This window comes from Corythoichthys intestinalis, chromosome 11 (assembly GCF_030265065.1).
Source record: "Corythoichthys intestinalis isolate RoL2023-P3 chromosome 11, ASM3026506v1, whole genome shotgun sequence".
Classification (NCBI taxonomy): Eukaryota; Metazoa; Chordata; class Actinopteri; order Syngnathiformes; family Syngnathidae; genus Corythoichthys; species Corythoichthys intestinalis.
The window spans coordinates 41315552-41336209 of NC_080405.1; the positions used below are offsets into that span (position 1 = coordinate 41315552).

At 38.6% G+C, this 20658-nt stretch overlaps 1 protein-coding gene across 1 annotated transcript; it reads right to left on the reverse strand.

Moving 5' to 3' along the window:
• Positions 1-1274: 1274 nt before the first annotated feature.
• Positions 1275-20641, reverse strand: gabra6a (gamma-aminobutyric acid type A receptor subunit alpha6a). Its single transcript, XM_057851187.1, has 10 exons — positions 20230-20641; positions 20025-20131; positions 19784-19851; positions 16867-17087; positions 14041-14123; positions 13827-13970; positions 13099-13251; positions 9437-9687; positions 8592-8839; positions 1275-1422 (listed from the first exon to the last, which is right to left on the reverse strand). Exons 1-10 carry the CDS (start codon positions 20277-20279, stop codon positions 1401-1403), a joined length of 1347 nt encoding a protein of 448 aa, XP_057707170.1. The 5' UTR covers positions 20280-20641; the 3' UTR covers positions 1275-1400.
• Positions 20642-20658: the final 17 nt, after the last annotated feature.

Sequence of the window (20658 nt, forward strand, 5' to 3'; positions counted from 1 at the left end):
AAATACAAGGAAGCTGGACCACATTACACCGGTTTTGAAATCGCTACACTGGCTTCCAGTGAGTCAAAGGATAGACTATAAAATACTACTGCTCGTCTACAAAACACTTAATGGCCTTGGACCAAAATACATGCTTGATTTGTTAGATTCCTATGAGACATCTAGACCCCTAAGGTCGTCTGGAACCGGTCTTCTGCATGTTCCAAGAACAAGAACCAAGCAGGGTGAAACAGCATTTAGTTATTATGCTCCTCACCTCTGGAACAAGTTACCTGAACGTCTGATGTATGCTCAAACTGTTAGCTCTTTTAAATCAGGGCTAAAAACGCTTTTGTTTAGCACTGCATATCCATAACTGTCTATATATTTCAATCTACTTGCTTTCTATTCCTCTTGTGCTTATCTCCATTGCTGATTTCAATTATTATTAGTAGTAGTTTTTGTTTTATTTTTATTTATTTATTTTTATTCTATTTGTTATTAAATGCGATTTTTATGTATAATTTTATTTCCGATTTTGATTGTCTTGGTTTTTACGTTGTATTGATTTAAATGTGATTTTTATGATCTTCATGTGACGTAAAGCACTTTGAATTGCCTTGTGTTGAATTGTGCTATATAAATAAATTTGCCTTGCCTTACCTATGAGACGCATCAGACGCTACCACCGTAGCACCAGGTGGGCGTAGTTTGTAGGGGCGTGGTTTGTACAAAGTGTGGTTTATAGCGGCTGCCGCTTGGCTCTGGGCTGCAGTCAGGTATTATTGCCCATATAAGCTAACAGGTTGCCTTGGTTCTTGCATTACTTATTCTGTTACTATTATTTGACTGTAGTTTCACAATGTTGCCTCTCACAGGCCAGTCTTGGTACTACAACAGCCATCTGATTGTCAGGGGCAAAATGTTTGCAATGTTTTCAGAAGCAGCCCATAGTTTCTCCTCTATGAGCACATTATGGAGGCATAAAGAGGCAAGCTGACTTTGATGTGCTTGCAGTGGGAGCTGTGCTTCTGTAGAGGGCAGCCTTCTGAAAGCATTGGTTCACTCTTGCATCACCGGCAGGTGCAGCCATCACAGATGATATCATCTGCTTTCTTTTTCATGTGTCTCGTGCGCTTCTCGGGGTCCCTTTCGTCGTCTGGTTTAAGGGGTCGGCGGGCCCGTGAAGGGCAGCTCTTCAGCCTACTGATCAGAACACAAGTGGGCAGCGGTCACAGCCTGTGAAATGAATAGATGTGCGGCAGCAGAATAAATGAGTTTCTGATTCATTTCCTCCGTCAGATGAGAGCAGAACAAATGCTGAGAGGTTCACAGAGAGAGAGAGAAAGAGAGAGAGCAGCGGGGGGAGGAGGAGGGTTGTCTCTCGCTCTGCACGTGCCCTTTTCCTGGTCCTCTTGCTTTTAAGAGGTTGGATCCACATCCCTACGAGAGAAGAATACACACAGCGTAAGCTAAGCACATCTATGTGCACCGAAACACATGAGAGTCCTAAGCGCCGCCTCCTCCGGCAAAGTGATGCAGTGAAAATATGTGAAGATGTGATTCAGCTCTTCTCCACATTCTCTCCCTCAAACAAGCACCAAAATTCTCTGACAGGAACACGAGAAGCATGATGAGCAGATTTGCACTCCCTAGGCGTTACGTAACACATCTCTCTGCCTCTCTTCTTTTTCTTGGTCGCGTTGGAGAAGTGGCCCACTTATAACGAGTCGTCGTTGAAAGTGAGCGCCGATTTATTTGCCTGTGTGACCAAGTCCCCGTGGAGAAATAGAGTTTTCATTAAAGTGTTCGTGGTTTTGGCAGCCCTTAGGTAACCTTTACGTAAAAGCGAGACACATTAATTGGCACGTGTTCGGCTGCGAATCTATTATTATGATAAAAGCAACTGCACAGGCTCGCATGGAATGCCACAAAGCTTTATTTGACTGATTTTTTTTCATCTCTTGGGGCTCCCTCAGTGTTAGCCATGATAGATGTAAAACTACAGGCACGAAGTTGTCATTTTACTTACGTACTAGGAGTGTAACAAAAAGAAAGAATTGATATTGTTTTGTCATGAACTTAGTGATTTACTCAAGGGGTTTAGTCGTACTGTTCTGGCAATTTTTCCCATTAACAAAGAATTGTCCAATGAACACCAAAGTGATTTTTTATAAGAATGTGTTTTACAACAGCCAATACATTTGCAGGAGAAAGAAACTAAATAAAAAATAATAATGGTGTAACGGTACATGTATTTGTATTGAACCATTTCGGTACGTGGTGCTCGTTTCGGAACGGTGGCGTACCGAACGAGTTTCTGACATAATGTAACCCTAACTTTTCGAGGCTGTGAGTCGATCGGGTTACAGTTTCTTTGTGTAGATTAGAAAGATCAGAAATTCCAGAAACAAAATTGTCAAAAGCCTTTAAAATTAATTTAAATGTAATTCCCGTATTGGCCCGAATATAAGATGGCCCTGATTATAAGACGACCCCCTCTTTTTAAAGACTCAAGTTTGAAAAAAGACTTTTTGAACACCAAATCAATTTTTAGACCGAAAATAATTACAGTACATCTGAAACAAATGATTATAACAATATATTTGAGAGAAAAAGCATGTTATTTAGCCTCATTCAAATCTTAATATCTGAACTTTTAAATATGTAAACTAAAGTGCAATCAAATTCGTAAATGAATGGCTTCTGATTTTTGAAATGTAAATAAACCAATCTATTGTGATAAAACAACAAAATTGCAACAACTGCATTAACCATCAAAGTGAAGTCTAACTGTAACTGTAGTCTTGAAACAAATCTGAATAAGGAAAAACATTGCAATAAAATAATGCAAACTGGTTAAACTAGTAGCCGAGATCTATCATGACAGAACATCGCTTCAATGATATCTGGCGCCATCTAGCGTCGTGAATGGGTATAATGTCTAGACCGCGAATATAAGACGACACCCTCTTTTTCAATCTTATTTCAATGCAAAAAAACACCATCTTATATTCGGGCCAATACGGTAAATATAATTTTTTTCTAACTGACAATATACACTAGGGCTGCAGCTATCGAATATTTTAGTAATCGAGTATTCTCCTGAAAATACAATCGATTAATCGGATAAAACATTTCTGAAGGTAAAAAGCACTTATAAATATACATGCGAAAACCGGGAAAAATAAAAAATTGAATAAAATAATAATAGATATATAATGATAGGTATATATATACATATATATATTATAAATACAAAAATAAAACAACAAATTCACTGCTTTCACTCAAAAAAACTTAAGATATATATATATATATAAACATTTCTTACCTAAAAATGTCATTACGCTTGATAACACACATAACTTAAAAGTAGGGCTGCAGCTGTTGATTATTTTGTTGTCGATTAATCGATGAACTAGTTAGTTTGAATAATCGGATAAGGAACATAAAAAATTTAAATTAAAATACCTGAGCTGTGTCTCAAACGGTATGAAAAAAAAAAAAAATGCAGATCTATGTACAACAAAAGAACAATTGGCTAACTTCCATAGCAAAAGTCAGAAAGTTTAAATGCTATAAAATGCTAACATTATTTATTTATTTATCTTTTTTTTTTTTACAATGCTCTCAACAAATGGTTCAGACACGTATTCCCAAGGACGGCTAAATATACCTATGAGCTAAATTATGAAAAAGCATTAGTTCAAACAAAAACTTAGCTTATGTTGGTCTTAACAGGGAGCAGCTGGATTCAGCCATGTGGAATGAGGCAGACTAGAGGGCAGTGTGTCCACCCAAATCAATAAAACTAAATGCAAACACTTTCGAAACAAACCATTACAACACCACTTTAATTAAACAAATACTCGAAGCAGCAAAATTTAATTTGAATCTTTTTTCTAATCGAATACTTGAGTTAATCGATTAATCGTTGCAGCACTAATATACACGCAACAATAAATTTTCCGAACTCAAGTCTAAATTTTTGACTTGTTGATGGTGTTTCTATGGAAATTCTGAAAAACAACTAAAAACTAACTCTGCTCAAATTGAGAGATTCCACTGCATTCAAAATTCTGTACTGTTCTCATCGGCACAGAAGATCTTTCAGTAGCTGCTACATTTGTCGTGTGTGTGTGTGAGATGGATAGAGGTTAAATCCTAAACAGGAAGGGTGAATGTTGGTAGGCATAGCTTATAAAATATTCGGCAGCAAAGTGCTACCTGACTCATGTTGGGGTTAAGCCCTTCATCCGTCAATGTGGTGCCACTTTGCTCATGAATATTAGTGACCTGTCGCTTCTCCTGATCCCATCCGGCTCAAAGGCCAGCTGACATATACGATACATGATAAAATACATGCACTGAATAGAATAATCGCAAATTCATTTTCTTAAAGTCCTCTTGAATTACACACACTTCCTTCAGAACAAATTCATTGAAAAACAATAATAAGTCATTCTCCCTTGACTTGACTCAGTTTAATCCAAATTAAGAGTACAATCAAAGAATGCATGTTCATGGGTGAAAACTGCATCTCACTATGACTTCCCCTATTGTTAGCCAAACTGTTGCACAATGCTAAGTAAATATAGTAGTAATTTCATTAGATTTGTATGTTATATACTGCACATTAATTATGAAAATTATTAGTCCTGCAACGATTAATCGATTAACTCGAGTATTCGACTTGAAAAAAATATTCAAATAATTTTTTTTTGCTTCAAGTATTCGTTTAATTAAAGTGGCTTTGTAATGGTTTATTTTGAAAGTGTTTACATTTAGTTGTATTGATTAGGGTGGATACACCGCCCTGTGGTCTGCCCTCCTCATTTGACATGACTGAATTCAACTGCTCCTTGTTAAGACCAACGTAAGCTAAGTTTTTGTTTGGGCTAATGTTTTTTTAATGCATTTGTGATTTAGTTTATAGGTATATTTAGCAGTTTTTTGCGGGAATATGCGTCTGAACCATTTGTTAAGAGCATTGTAAAAAACAAACAAAAAAACGTTAGCCTTTTATAGCATTTAAGCTAGCGGACTTTTTTCTATGTAAGTTAGCCAGTTGTTCTTTTGTTGTACATAGATCCTCATTTATTTATTTTTTATACCGTTTGAGGCTCATCCCAGGTATTTTAATTTTTCATGTTCCTTATCCGATTACTTGATTATTCGAACTAACTAGTTAATCGACTACTACAATAATCGAGAGCTGCAGCCTTAAAAATTATAGCTGCACCTTAGATTATTTGGAGTGATTAGGATTGCCATTTCAATGCTTAACAAGCTGGTTTGGAAATGATACAAATATAGATCCACTTTGAATTAAGGTCAGGCATGAAAATGGGTCAGGGGTTAAAAAGGTGAGAAGGGTGTGGAGGAAATATGTTCCGGTACACTGTACAACTAGGGCTGTCCCAAACGACTACCGTATTTTCCGCTCTAAAAGGCGCACATAAAAGCCTTAAATTTTCTCAAAAGCCGACAGTGCGCCTTATAATCCGGTGCGCCTTACATATAAATCAATATTGAGCCGCAACACTTTTTAAATTTTTTTTTTTTTTTTTTCAGGACACCTTGAACTTCATGTCCAAACTGTTGTTTTCTTCACTGACCAATTATAAATCAACATTTTGGGACCAAAAAGACAAAAAATTGAATAAATAGTTTTATATTTGATAATTCAACATGAACAGCAGGTATAGTCATAAGCGTTTTGGCCTTTACACATGCTCTGGTCAAATACAGTGCATACATTGCAAAGCAGTGGAAAAATTATAACCCATGTAACACAAAAAGGCTGGCTGTGGAAAAGAAAAAAGTTCCCTTCCACTATGTGATATAAATGTTGCACGACATGTTTTACCTTGCTGTTGTGTTGCTGTTTTGTTGACATTCCCTTTAGCACAGCACCGTCTAATGGATACGTAAAATAACCCCAGCCTCTACTGTAGCGTTTATTCTATGCGCCTTATTATGCGGTGTGCCTTATATATGGAAAAAGTTTTAAAATGTCATTCATTGAAGGTGCGCCTTATAATCCGGTGCGCCTTATAGTGCGGAAAACACGGTAATTTTCTCCCAATTAGTCAGCAGACTATTTTTACGATTAGTCGACTAATCTAATAATTCATTCCCCCCTCCCCTTTTTTTTTTTTTAATTTAGCAATGAAATTTTTGATGACGCTTATTAATTCACAAAAATATTTTGGAACACTTAAATTCTTTTTTAAAGTAGATAGCATTAACTATTGCAAAAAAATGGAATGTAAAGATTAAGTACACTGACTTCGCCTTTTCAACATGATTCAAAACAATTCTTAAAAAAATATCTACTATTAATATTATAGTATACTACTATATATAATAGTAGTATAATAATTATTCATTGCCAATCAGATTTTTCATAAAGGTGTTATTTTAAAGCTATTCTTAGTGTAGAATCTGAATTCTGAAGTATGTGGGATTAACTCCAGAAATCGTTATTTATATGACAAACATTACATGCTTTTATTTTGAAATGTTCACCGGAAGTACGTTCACTAAACCGCTAACAGTACGCTTTACATTCCGCAAAAAAAAAACAACTCTTTTTGTCATTGCAAGTGGTGTCAGTAATCAATTTTTTTCCCATTTTTTTCGTTTGCAAATGCTGTTAACCAGCCATTTTTCATGTTTGAAGTGTCACCTTTTAACTGCAAGTTTGCATTTTGGAGAAGATTGCCAATGTTTCATAGCCGGATAAAGTAGGTTGTTTTTTTCCCCCCATTAACCTCAATGTAGCAATGCTGACGTTTACAGTGTTTAATATAGATGTGTTTCCTATTTTGTATGTCTAAACTTTAAGTCTACGGCGTGTTTATGACCATTAAACATCTGTGGAAGGAACTGAAGTCTTATATGCCATCAGCACGCACGCACAAATGCATCCACGCGTGTGCACAACGATAAAACGCAGCCGTGAAAATTAACGCCCTCATTTTTATTTACCCTGCAATTAATGGACTCATTGCATATCGCAACAGGCTTAGCAACTTCAATAAAACATGTCGTTAGTTAGTTAGATGGACTTACGATCTGCTAGCTTGTAATTGTCTCCAGTTGTCTTCCAAAGTTACAACTGGGTGACGTTGCTTCAGATGTTCATTCACGGCCGACGTGCAGCCAAGTTGGCATTGAAGAGACATGACACAAATGTGTACCCTCCTTTGTTTCGTTGAAATAAGTCAATGTTTGGGCCACTCTGGTGCTCTTTTTTGGCTTTGTACTGCTTCCTTCGCTTGCATACCAAGCGTCCGACATAAAAAAATCTTCCGACACCCCCTTAAAAATTTTCTCCTCGGATCTACACAATTCACGTTGGTCACCCATTTTTTAAAACTCAAAATTGCACATTTCGCTGAAAAGTGAGAGATTTTCATGCCTGTAAGGTACATATTTAAATGTCTAAATTGATTAGTAGTAGTGCTGGAATTGTAAGACTTATTGTTAAAAATGTTCCACACTGCTCATATGATTTGCAACAAGACACGAATCAAAAAGTGTGACCGTTTCTCGAAAGTAATTGTAATACCGTATTGGCCCGAATATAAGACTGTGTTTTTTGCATTGAAATAAGACTGAAAAAGTGAGTCGTCTTATATTCGGGGGGTCTAGACATTCTACCCATTCACGACGGTAGATGGCGCCAGATTTCATTGAAGCGATTGCTGAACTTGAGTAATGTTCTGTCATGACAGATCTCAGCTACTCTCAGTTTAACCAGTTTGCATTATTTTATTGCATTGTTTTTCCTTATTCAGATTTGTTTCAAGACTACAGTTACAGTTGGACCTCACTTTGATGGTTAATGCAGGTATTGCAATTTTGTTATTTTATCACAATAGATTGGTTTATCTACATTTCAAAAATCAGAAGCCATTCATTTACGAATGTGATTGCACTTTAGTTTACATGTTTAAATGTTCAGATAGTAAGATTTGAATGGGGCAAAATAACATGCTTTTTCTCTCAAATATATTGTTATAATCATTTGTTTCAGATGTACTGTAATTATTTTCTGTATAAAAATTAATTTGGTGTTCAAAAAGTCATATTTCAAACTTGAGTCTTGAAAAAGAGCGGGTCGTCTTATAATCAGGGCCGTCTTATATTCGGGCCAATGCGGTATTTTTCACCAGTGTAATGGAAGATTTAAGGCATTTTAAGGTATGAATGGAGTGGTCCGGCCCACTACAGAACTGTGATACTGCAAAATGAGTTGGAAACTCATGTACACGAGAAATTACTTGCTAGCCGCTATCTGCTCTCTGTGAGATTGTAGCATCATGAAGGACTTGAATGCTGAAACTTTTGAATTTCACTGAGTATTATAGTAGTATTTTTAGCAATGATTGTATTTTCCACCAAATTAATCCCCAAATCTGAGCAAGCTGCTTAGAAATTAGAAAGTAACGCAGTGTGATGTGGAAATATTTCTTTAAATGTCATTGTTTTGCCTTCACAGGTCATGCTATTCGTTAGCATTGTTTGTTAGCATGTTTTTGTTTTTTTACAGGTATAGTTCAATCTTGCTAGCATCGATATTAGTTGTAGAATGTACGTACCTGGCTCTTTCCATAGTGTCCTTGGCCAGGTAAATGTACCAGTAGACAAGGTTGAAGAGGCCAAACGTCAATGGGAACAGAATGCGGGCGTACTTGTCGATGGGACTTGTGCCGGCCAGCTGTGGAATTTGGGGGAAAGCCGAACCCTGCTGAAGGAATATCGGCACGGCCGGCACCTCTGTCGCTTCACTGCGGCAGACTGAGTGGTTTCTCCTCTTTAGGCCTTCTTGATTGCTGATGTTGGATTCCTGAGAATAGAGCAGGTGGCGTGAGTTCAGCATCACGTTGCATTGTTTGCTCCTATGGGAGTTTTCCAATGCCATTCATGTTTATAGACTACAGCAAGGTAATTTGATGAATGCCCATATGTTGCTAGAAGATTATGCAGTGCCGGAGTTCTTCTCACACTGAGGCTATTTTTAAAACATCTAACCAAGAGCCTCACACGAGAGACAGACCCCAAGAGGATGCCATCGTAGCTTCGTATTAGCATAGAGCATATAGCTACGGATAACAGCTCTAACACAGAAGCTATAACTATTTAATGTGTAGTGTGCCCAGAATGGGAATAACAAAGGTGGTGGTTTGATTACTTGGGAATATTTTTCTAACAACAGTAGATGTGTGTATGTTCATCATTTACATTCTTCATCCACATGATAGCTGCACTAAGGGAAAAAAGTATCATTACCACAGCAAAACAAATCCTTAAGAAGAGCTTAGAGCTTGCATTTGTTAATCGGCAAACAAGCACAATCTAAAGCTGGTTACATGTGTTATTTCGGAACTATAGTCATAGACTTCATAACCTATTGACATGACACGGGAAATTATTCTACCCTCACCGAAATTGTGTCGTCATCATCACTGGCAGTAGCCAAAACCTCCAGCTTGTCTTGTCGGGCTTTCTTCCTCTTCAAACTGTTGGCCTCCAGTGTGGCAAAGTAGTTGACTGCAGCAAACTCGATCAGAGCCGAGGCCACGAAGGCGAAACACACAGCGATGAACCAATCCATGGCTGTGGCGTAGGCCACTTTGGGGAGTGACTGGCGGGCGCTGATGCTGAGGGTGGTCATTGTTAGCACTGTGGTGATGCCTGGGGTGAAAATAAGCTCTTCATTTGTGTTTGCGTAATTGTATCATTTTGCCCCCGGTGGGGAAGTCGCACATACCACAATGAATCTTTTTAATAAAATACAATATTGAATAGTGCTATTTTCCTAACTGTACTCAATATGAGATGAAATCCCCAGCATTGGCCAATGGTGCACATTTTTTATTTGATTTACTCTCACTACACATTGCAATGAGTGAAAGCTAATGCCCAATAGGCTGAACATTGGAGAAGTTGAAGTATTCAAACAGATAATGTACTTTGTATATTAATAGATTTGGCAGTGCATGTGCAAAGGTATATGTGCATGTCATTACATGACAAGTATAAAGGTTTTCGATGTACTCTATAACATGATCATCACAGTTCCATATGTTAGCTGGACAGGAGGCTTATTCTCATGAATGTCACATATTGCATGTATGTTTTTAAATAATGTACATTATTATTTTTGCAATCAAAATTCGCCAAATGTTGTTTTAATTGATTCATGGAATTTAAAAAAATGTTCTAGTGTTAGATATGCCATAAAAGTCACGGTTTTCTTTCTCTACCTAAAAAGAGCTACCTATACAGTGATCCCTTAGAACTTTGCGCTTCAAACTTCGCTGCCTCAGTCCATCGTGGATTTTTTTTTCCAATTAAAAAAAAAAATACAGATGAGCTCTCCTGAGCCGATCGCGTAGTCTCACTCTCCCTTCTTCCCTCCCTGCTCTTTGTTGGTCAGGCACTGAGTGCACTGGAGTTGCTTATTAAAGTTAACAATGATTGACAGATGTTGATGTTTGATCTTGCCAGAGAAGCGAACATCAAAGTGCCCGATGCGTCAATCATCGTTTAACTGTTTAGACCAGGGGTCCCCAACCTTTTTTGCACCACGGACCGGTGTTATTTGGGTCTTTTTCTTCACGGACCGGTGTTCTGACAAATTTTGCAACCCATCAAAAATTGCAACGATGCGGTTCTGCGCATGCGCGTAACGTTAAACATAGCCGCAAAATGCGCAAATGCAGCGATTCCAAAGTAAACAATACAAACTTTCTTGAAAGAAAGGAATATTAACTTACGTTTGATCATGGAAGGACTTGTACAAAAGTTATCCTCAGATTCATCCTGCCATGTAAGCTTCACACAACAGCTGCACACCGCGCTCACCATTAACGACTTCGCCTTGTCGTTAAACATTAATTAAGAAGCCCGCTTCACAAAGATACGATGTTGGAAATTGTAGCAAGGTTTTCAACGCTCTTGTCGCGATGTCAGGATATTCCAGAATGACTTTAATCCAGAACCTCGGTAGAGTTGTTGTCTCAAATGTACGTTTAATAAGGTCGCCGTCATTTGCGATCTCTCTGTTTATTCACAAACGGGTCACGAATCCATTCCTTCGCAGTTCGTGGGTCTTCGAGGTTGTAGGCTCGTCAGGTGCCCTTTTCGCCGTAAAAATATTTCCAAAGACGTCTGTTTTCCTGCTATCTTCGCTCATGTGGGGGCTAATTATTTCCGGGAACAAATGTGCTGCGCCGCAGCCTAGTAATACGCTATTATCGAGGACAAGCGCACGTAGATATATTATATACACAAACAAGATGTACTGCTAGCAGTCCAATCAATGGACTTCTATGACAACATTGTAATCTATACCGTAGTATTATATCTAGAGTAGATAGAGATATTGGTGAGTTAAGCAGGGGCACAGGGTTAATTCGGCCAGAATGCGGTCGTTATTAAATCATTTTTTCTTTGCGGCCCGGTCGCAAATGCGCCACGGACCGGTACCGGTCCGCGGCCTGGCAGATGGGGACCCCTGGTTTAGACAGTTGCTGTGGCAACTCATTGTGCGTAAGTGAGCAGCTTGAGTGGATTTGAATGGACTACCTCAATAAAGCATTTAATAAATACAGGCATTTTTCTACGTTATTCTTGTTTAAAAATAATTCGGTCAGATAGTAACATGTTTAAAACTTATCATAATTATTTCATTTGAAGTGCTTAAATAATTATTAAAATATATAAACCTGAATTTTTTTTCCCAATTATTATTATTATACTTTGGGGGAAAAAAACGGGAAAAAACATGTATTATACGTATTTCTTTACAATGCAAAATTTGAATAAATACACAATTGAACACACAAACGCGCTACTTCGTATTTTCTCACTTTTCGTGGTGGATTCTGGTCCCCATTAACCGCGAAAAACGAGGGATCACTGCACTAATGGCTAAGCTATAGCTAAGATTTCGTAATCATTATCAATGATTTTCTGCTCATTACTATAGAACAGCATTTTTTCCTAATGAAAGGAGTTTCATTTGGTAGATTAGGTGCATACAGTACAGCATACGATAATAAGACAAAATATTCTATGGACCTTGAAAAATCAGTCAGAAAATGGCAATGACTAAAAGTAGTTTCATGGTTAGCACTGAAGGAGTTTAAAACCCATTACAACACGTCTTAAGGTGCTATATAACTAAAGTTGCTTTGCTTTTAATCTGTGGGGTTTTTTTTGGGGGGGGGGCAGAATGAGTGACATTTGACCTCATATAGAAACATTTTTTTCTCTTGAATCTTACTGGAGATTAATCACATTATTGCTGGTTTTGTTAATATTAAAACATTCATGCACAAATTATGTTGTGTATTATCATTTAACTCATAGGCTGCCCTCCCGGTCAAAATAGATTCGAAGTCTAGTGCTGTCAATGGCACTGAAATATTCACAGCCTGTCCTCCTGGTTTAAATGAATTGGACATCTGTCGTGGTCAATGGCAATGAGTTAAATACTGTGAAAAAAAAAACAACTTTAGAGAGTTACATCGAGGCAGTAACCAGTGTGTATTTCATTCAATTTTTATTCATTTTAATTTCATTATTTTAGTTTTGATTAACATTTAATCTATAATTATTTGAAATATAAAAAAATACAATAATGATAATTTTCAAAAATTATATAATAAAAATTGCTAATATTCAACTTATAAGCAAAAACAGTCACTTTCTCAATGACTACATGATTATATTTTTTTAAGTTTTATTTGTATGTGTGTATTTAACTTTTACTCTTTTAATAATTTATCATGACCTTGATTGTCCTGAAAGGCGCCTTGAATTTTTTTTTTTTTATGTGTCAACTTTTCAAACGCTATCCACTATTGCAACTAACTTCCCTGAAAGGGTTCATAATAAATCCTGCTGTATTTTTCCCAATTTTTCAAATAATTCATCCGTTCTCATTGACAATTATAAACGGCAAAAGCATCCTAGTTCAAATGGATTTGACGTCTATTGCCGTCAATATCGGTCAATGACTTATTATGGCTGTGTTGTCTTTCTAATCAAACATGCCCCCGCGGGTGCTGACTGCAATTCACAGCAAAGGTGACATACCGGCGACTGTTCGCGCAGGGACGGACTCCTTATTGATCCAGAAGGACACTTGTGACAGCACGACAACCATGATAAGTGGAATGTATGTCTGGATGAGGTAGTATCCCAGCTTCCTCTGGAGGTGGAAATGGACCACCTGTACAGAGTAGTGACCTGCAAGATAAACAGCACGCGTGAGGAGAGCAGCCCTGAGGGAAAGAGCCAGGCGAGGCGAGCGCACGATCAATGCCCTTGCCTGCCCTTGAAACAAAATAGCTGCCGGGACATAGCATAGAGTCGAGCTGTATAAAAACTGTACTGCAAATGTGGGAGAGTGGATGAGAGGAGGGGGGTGGCCTCCAGTGTCATTATGCGCAACGTCGCTCTGTCTAAACACATGCATGCTTTCACAGAGCAAAAATAAGCTGCACACACACGCACAGATTCTCTTTCTGCCTGATGAATGGCTTTCGCTGCTCTATTCGTCAGCCTTTTCCTCTCGTTTTCAGGATTCTGCTGGGTTCACAGCAGGGGAACGCTTCTTCATCTGGTAAAAAGACAAAACGCTCATACGTCGCCATCTTTCCTCGCTGTCTGCGTATCACTTTAAACACTGTCAGTAGTACTTTCTTTTCAAATAGGCACACAATTAAGCCTGACCGCTCACACATCTTGGAAAGGCGGGGAATTAATTAGTCAGCGGTCAAGTTAATAGCATACTTTTCACTTATCTATTCGCGAATGCACACCTGTGTTTGACTTGAAAATCTCACTGGACAACGTCTGTCCAACTAGATCGTACTGCAAAAGACTCATGGACTCTTTGGGACAGTCAACAGACTTTATAGGGCCTTTCCTCCAAGTGAAGATGATTTCACTGCTGGTGTAGGCATCTGAAAAGTGAAGTTCAAGAAAATTCGTCAGCATTCCTTCATTTGTTCTGTTTCTCTGTTGGTTACTCACAGCTTCCAAATCTTAGAGGGCATGCGTGACCATCCATTGGGAAGTCCATAAGATTCATTGGACACTCTGAACTAATCGTCAGTCTGAAAAACAACAGGATAAACAAAAAAAATGCATCATTACAAATAAAAGACAAAATAGCAAATGTGTCATTCAGAAGAGGACATTTTATGTCCCACACTTCAAATTTTAAATAATCACGGTACAAACAATTTTAAACATATACTTTCGAGGGAAATTTACTTGTTTTGAGACCAAATCTAAAAAAAAAATGATGATACTAATAATGATAATACTGCTTGAAATACCAAATAAGGTTGAAGTACCACAATAACACAATTTTATCTTATCCCCATACCCTCTGATGGCCAAATTGAATCTCAAATACAGTTAAAATTGATCCATTCTTGAACTTTAAAATTTTCTCTAATTTTTCACAATTTATATAGCCTTGATTAAATGTGTCATCTCACATGCATATGATCAGAATAAGACAAGTTTTGGGAAGCTGATTGTGGGATGCTTCGGAAAGAAAACACATAATTGTGGTAGAATTAGGAGTAGAAATACAATACTTGTCATAGAAGTAGTAGAAGTACAAGCACAAGTACACGAACAAGTGCAAATAAACTAACAACCGCGCTACAAATAGTGTTGCACTGATGCCATTTTTGGGCTTCTGACATGGTAACGACCAATGCCGATACTGTACCGATACCATGTTTAAAAAAATTTTTTTTTCAATACAGTGCTGGCCAAAAGTATTGGCACCCCTGCAATTCTGTCAGATAATCATCAATTTCTCCCAGAAAATGATTGCATTTACAAATGTTTTGGTAGTAATATCTTCATTTATTTTGCTTGCAACGAAAAAACACAAATGAAAAAAAAAAAATCATCATTTAACATAAAACTCCAAAAATGGTCCGGACAAAAGTATTGGCACTCTTTGAAAAATCGTGAGATGCTTCTTTAATTTGTGTAATTAACAACACCTGTTACTTACCTGTGGCACATAACAGGTGATGGCAATAACTAAATCACACTTGCAGCCAGTTTAAATGGATTAAAGTGACTCAACCTGTGTCCTTGTGTGTACCACATTGAGCATGGAGAAAAGAAAGAAGACCAAAGAACTGCCTGAGGACTTGACAAGCAAAATTGTGAGGAAGCATGGGCAGCCTTAAGGCTACAAGTCCATCTCCAAAGACCTGAATGTTCCTGTGTCTACCGTGCGCAGGGTCATAAGTGTAAAGCCCATGGCACTGTGTTAACCTCCCTAGATGTGGACGGAAAAGAAAAATTGACGAGAGATTTTAACGAAAGATTGTGTGGATGGTGGATAAAGAACTTTGACTAACATCCAAACATGTTCAAGCTGTCCTGCAGTCCGAGGCTACAACAGTGTCAACCCGTACTATCTGCCAGCGTCTGAATGAAAAGTGACTCTATGGTAGGATATCTGGGGAAGACCCTACTTCTGACCCAGAGACATAAAAAGCCAGGCTGGAGTTTGCCAAAACTTACCTAACATAACCCAAAATGTTTTGGAAGAATGGTCTCTAGTCAGATGAGACAAAAGTAGAGCTTTTGGGGAAAAGGCATCAACATAGAGTTTACAGGGAAAAGGCCTTCAAAGAACAGAACACGGTCCCCACAGTCAAACATGGCGGGGGTTCCCTGATGTTTGGGGTTGCTTTGCTTCCTCTGGCACTGGACTGCTTGACCGTGTGCATGGAATTATGAAGTCTGAAGACTACCAAAAAAATTTGCAGCATAATGTAGGACGCAGTGTGAGAAAGCTGGGTCTCCCTCAGAGGTCATGGGTCTTCCAGCAGGACAATGACCCAAAACACACTTCAAAAAGCACTAGAAAATGGTTTGAGCGAAAGCACTGGATACTTCTAAAGTTGCCAGCAATGAGTCCAGACGTGAATCCCATAAAACACCTCTAGAGCGATTTGAAAATGGCAGTTTGGAGAACACTCTTCAAATCTCAGCGACCTGAAGCAGTTGGCCAAAGAAGAATGGTCTAAAATTCCAGCAGACCATTGTAAGAAACTCATTCATGGATATCAGAAGCGGTAGTTCAGTTATTTTGTCAAAAGGTTGTGCTACCAAGTATTAGGCTGAGGGTGCCAATACTTTTGTCCGGCCCATTTTTGGAGTGTTGTGTAAAATAATAATGATTTCATTTGGTTTTTTTCATTCTCTTTTGTGTTTTACATTGCAAGCAAAATAAATGAAAATATTACTACCAAAGCATTTGTAATTGCAATCGTTTTCTGGGAGAAATTCAGCATTATCGGACAGAATTGCAGGGGTGCCAATACCTTTGGCCAGCAGTGTATATCCATCAATTAGTTGAATTTTTCTTTTATCCCAGACAATCCATCAATGGTATAGATGGATATCCATTTATTCAAATCACGGCTATATCTGTGAATTCCAATGGGAACTGTAAAAAAGTTACTAATCAGCAAAGTAAAGCATTACCACGCAGTTATTTTCAGATATTGCACTTTCTAGTTCACACAAGTACATCTGTCCTCTTGGTGAACAGTATCAACTTGGAAAAAACACTAGCTTCTACTCCTTAGAAAAAGCTAACAGTGTGGATTTGCAACCCTTTTACAGTGATTTTGCCAAGTATTGTTAAAAATAGCATATAAATCATGTTATAAAAATTTCACTGTTAATTTGTAAGATGAGATCATCAAGCCTTTGCGAATACATAGCAGAAAATCAGAATAGCGAATGGTGTTTTTAAAAAATTTTGATGCCAAAATGTCCTCCAATTCAAGAATGACTTAAATATATAATCACCTCATTGTGTAGAGAACAGTGCCGTTTTGCATAATACGGAAAAGCTTGTTCGGTGTGGTCATGTTGTGGGAAATGGACTTCTTGGAATTTCGGAAGAAGGTGTCCGGTGTCCAGATCTTATCTACCATGCGATTGTTCAGCCGCAGGATTTCAATGGGCCCCTCAAATTTCAGTCTCTCATCAACCCACATCTGTCGAAAGAACATGTCTGTGGTGTATTCCTGAAATGAAAAAAAGAAAAACAAGTCTGAGTAAAAGTCACACTAGCCAAAAAATGGTAAAAGAGGCAGGTGAGGGTATTAGTAAGTCGCACTGGAGTATACAGCTGGGCAAATAAGTATTTAGTCAACCACCAATTGTGCAGGTTCTCCAACTTGAAAAGATTAGAGAGGCCTGTAATTGTCAACATGGGTAAACCTCAACCATGAGAGACAGAATGTGGAAAAAAAAGAAAATCACATTGTTTCATTTTTAAAGAATTTATTTCCAAATTAGAGTGGAAAATAAGTATTTGGTCACCTACAAACAAGCAAGATTTCTGGCTGTCAAATAGGTCTAACTTCTTCTAACAAGGTCTAACGAGGCTCCACTCGTTACCTGTATTAATGGCACCTGTTTTAACTCATTATCGGTATAAAAGACACCTGTCCACAACCTCAGTCAGTCACACTCCAAACTCCACTATGGCCAAGACCAAAGAGCTGTCAAAGGACACCAGAGACAAAATTGTAGACCTGCACCAGGCTGGGAAGACTGAATTTGCCATAGGTAAAACACTTGGTGTAAAGAAATCAACTGTGAGAGCAATTATTTGAAAATGGAAGACATACAAGACCACTGATAATCTCCTTCGATCTAGGGCTCCATGAAAGATCTCACCCCGTGGCGTCAAAATGATAGCAAGACGGTGAGCAAAAATCCTAGAACCACACGGGGGGAGCTAGTGAATGACCTACAAAGAGCTGGGACCACAGTAACAAAGGCTACTATCAGTAACACAATGCGCCGCCAGGGACTCAAATCCTGCACTGCCAGACGTGTCCCCCTGCTGATGAAAGTACACATCCAGGCCCGTCTGCGGTTCGCTAGAGAGCATTTGGATGGTCCAGAAGAGGACTGGGAGAATGTGTTATGGTCAGAAGAAACCAAATTAGAACTTTTTGGTAGAAACACAGGTTCTCGTGTTTGGAGGAGAAAGAATACTAAATTGCATTCGAAGAACACCATACCCACTGTGAAGCATGGGGGTGGAAATATCATGCTTTGGGGCTGTTTTTCTGCAAAGGGACCAGGACGACTAATCTGTGTAAAGGAAAGAATGAATGGGGCCATGTATCGAGAGATTTTGAGTGAAAATCTTCTTCTGTCAGCAAGGGCATTGAAGATGAGACGTGGCTGGGTCTTTCAGCATGACAATGATCCCAAACACACAGCCAGGGCAACAAAGGAGTGGCTTCGTAAGAAGAATTTCAAGGTCCTGGAGTGGCCTAGCCAATCTCCAGATCTGAACCCCATAGAAAATCTGTGGAGGGAGTTGAAAGTCCGTGTTGCCCAATGACAGCCCCAAAACGTCGCTGCTCTAGAGGAGATCTGCATGGAGGAATGGGCCAAAATACCAGCAACAGTGTGTGAAAAGCTTGTGAAGAGTTACAGAAAACGTTTGGCCTCCGTTATTGCCAACAAAGGGTACATAACAAAGTGTTGAGATGAACTTTTGGTATTGACCAAATACTTATTTTCCACCATGATTAGCAAATAATTCAAACAATGTGATTTTCTGGGTTTTTTACCCACATTCTGTCTCTAATGGTTGAGGTTTACCCATGTTGACAATTACAGGCCTCTCTCATATTATCAAGTGGGAGAACTTGCTGATACGTCCGCGAATACGGAAATAAGGTTGGACCAAGCAGCAGACACCAAGCTGGGATGGCGCACAAGGGTTTATTAATCATAAACGAAAAAACAATACGCGATTGCGGAAAGGTAGAACAAACAAAAAGGGTCCGTGACAGTAGGTCGACGGGGCTCAATAATACGAGGGTTTATTAAGTACTAACGAAAAACAACACGCGATTGCGGAAAGGCAGAAAAAACAAAAAGGGTCCGTGACAATAGGTCGACGGGGCTCAATAGTACAAACTCGAGGGTAACTAAGACAATAGGCAGAGAGCCGGCAAAATACAAATACTCAATACCTGCACAAGGTAGAGTTTAAACGGAGGGCAGCACACAAACAAAATTCTAGGTAGGAAATAAGCGAGGCTTAGAAGTAACAAGGCTATAGTGCGAGAATCTAATGGCGATCAGCAAGCAATATCTCGACAGCTTTCCTTGGGATCAGCCGTGCTTAAATGCTGCGTTGATGAGCCTGCATTGAGTGCAGGTGCGACATCAGGAACGCCCCCCACAATGAGCTCTGTAACAAAACATAATCTAATCAGCAGCAGAACGTGACACTTGCACAATTAGTGGTTGACTAAATACTTATTTGCCCCACTGTAAGTCGCAGGTCAAGACAAACAATGAAAAAAAAGGTTCCAATTCATAGTCCGGAAATTACGGTAAAACATTGTTGTCGTCATACCACACTTTGCTTTCATCTTTTTGCTGCAGTTCCCCGGCACACATAACAACAACGAAAAGGTCATTTCAACATTCTCCGCTTGCAAGACGACGCAACGCTTGTCACTCATTCCAGATAATCATTAATCAGTCCATTAAGCTGTCCCTCGCTGACATGTTGTCATATTGATTCAGAAGTCATCAGTAATGGCGTTATACAGTTGGTCAAGCAGATTACAGCTCATTAGATTCGCTCATGGCACGATGCCCATAAGGCAGACAGTCACTAGTCACTCTGTATTTTATTCTGTCACTTCATCTCTTTGCATTGCAGAGAAAATTAATACCGTACCATCTCAACATCGGAAACAGGTCCAAAACTTGTGACAAAGATGTCGGTTTTCACTTCTGTAATGCCACCTGCAACATAAACCAAAATGCAACTTCTATCAAACCACTCCTCAGCATGGTTGACGACTTTGGACTGGTCGCCAGCCAATCTGCCATTCATACCTCCTACACTTAGCAAATACCGGTTCTATACATTTAAGACATCTTGTCTAGTTTTTCAGGCAATTTTATCTTAGCTATACCTCCAGATCCAGGTCGCAGTCTATTGTCATAACCATCTAAAAGTCGATCCAGAATTCGAGTGATGTTGTCAGAGTAAATCTTCTCATTTGAGGTCACATTACCTAGACTTTTAAGTAAAAAAAGAACATATTTAAACAAAACATGACAGTGTTTAACCGAATCATTCTCGAGCAAATATTGAGACTAGACTGCACGAGGATTTACCTTGTTCCACAGATACATGCAAGAATATAATACAGAAAAAATATTGCCATCTCTACAGATCTAAGAATACTTCAAGAACTCCCCTTTCGTCAGATTATAATTAACTTTGTATTAACAAACTATAAAACGGGTCGAACCCAAGAGTTCGTTGTGGTGACCTGTAAAACAGTGCTTTAAGTGAAGTCACAGTCACACCAGAAACGACGAGTAATCCAATTAACAGATTACTAATTCCTGTCCAATTTAGACAAACTATATATTCAATCGAATGTTTACATAAATAAAACATCGTGTCGCCAAATGCCACAGAGTTAACGTAAAGAAAAGTGCTGAAAGAGTTCAAAACAAACAAAAAGAAGCCCTTTTGTACTCATCACCACGTTTGCTGAGTTGATCATAACCACAAGATGGCGGTGTGATGCAAAGTTT

Coding starts and splice junctions, on each gene's coding strand:
- gabra6a (XM_057851187.1), bottom strand. CDS start 20,279: ATGGCAATATTTTTTCTGTATTATATTCTTGCATGTATCTGTGGAACA. Junction 14,124..16,866: donor ACTGTTCTCTACACAATGAG/GTGATTATATAT, acceptor GTTGTTTTTCAG/ACTGACGATTAGTTCAGAGT. Junction 8,840..9,436: donor ATGATGACGACACAATTTCG/GTGAGGGTAGAA, acceptor CTCTATTCTCAG/GAATCCAACATCAGCAATCA.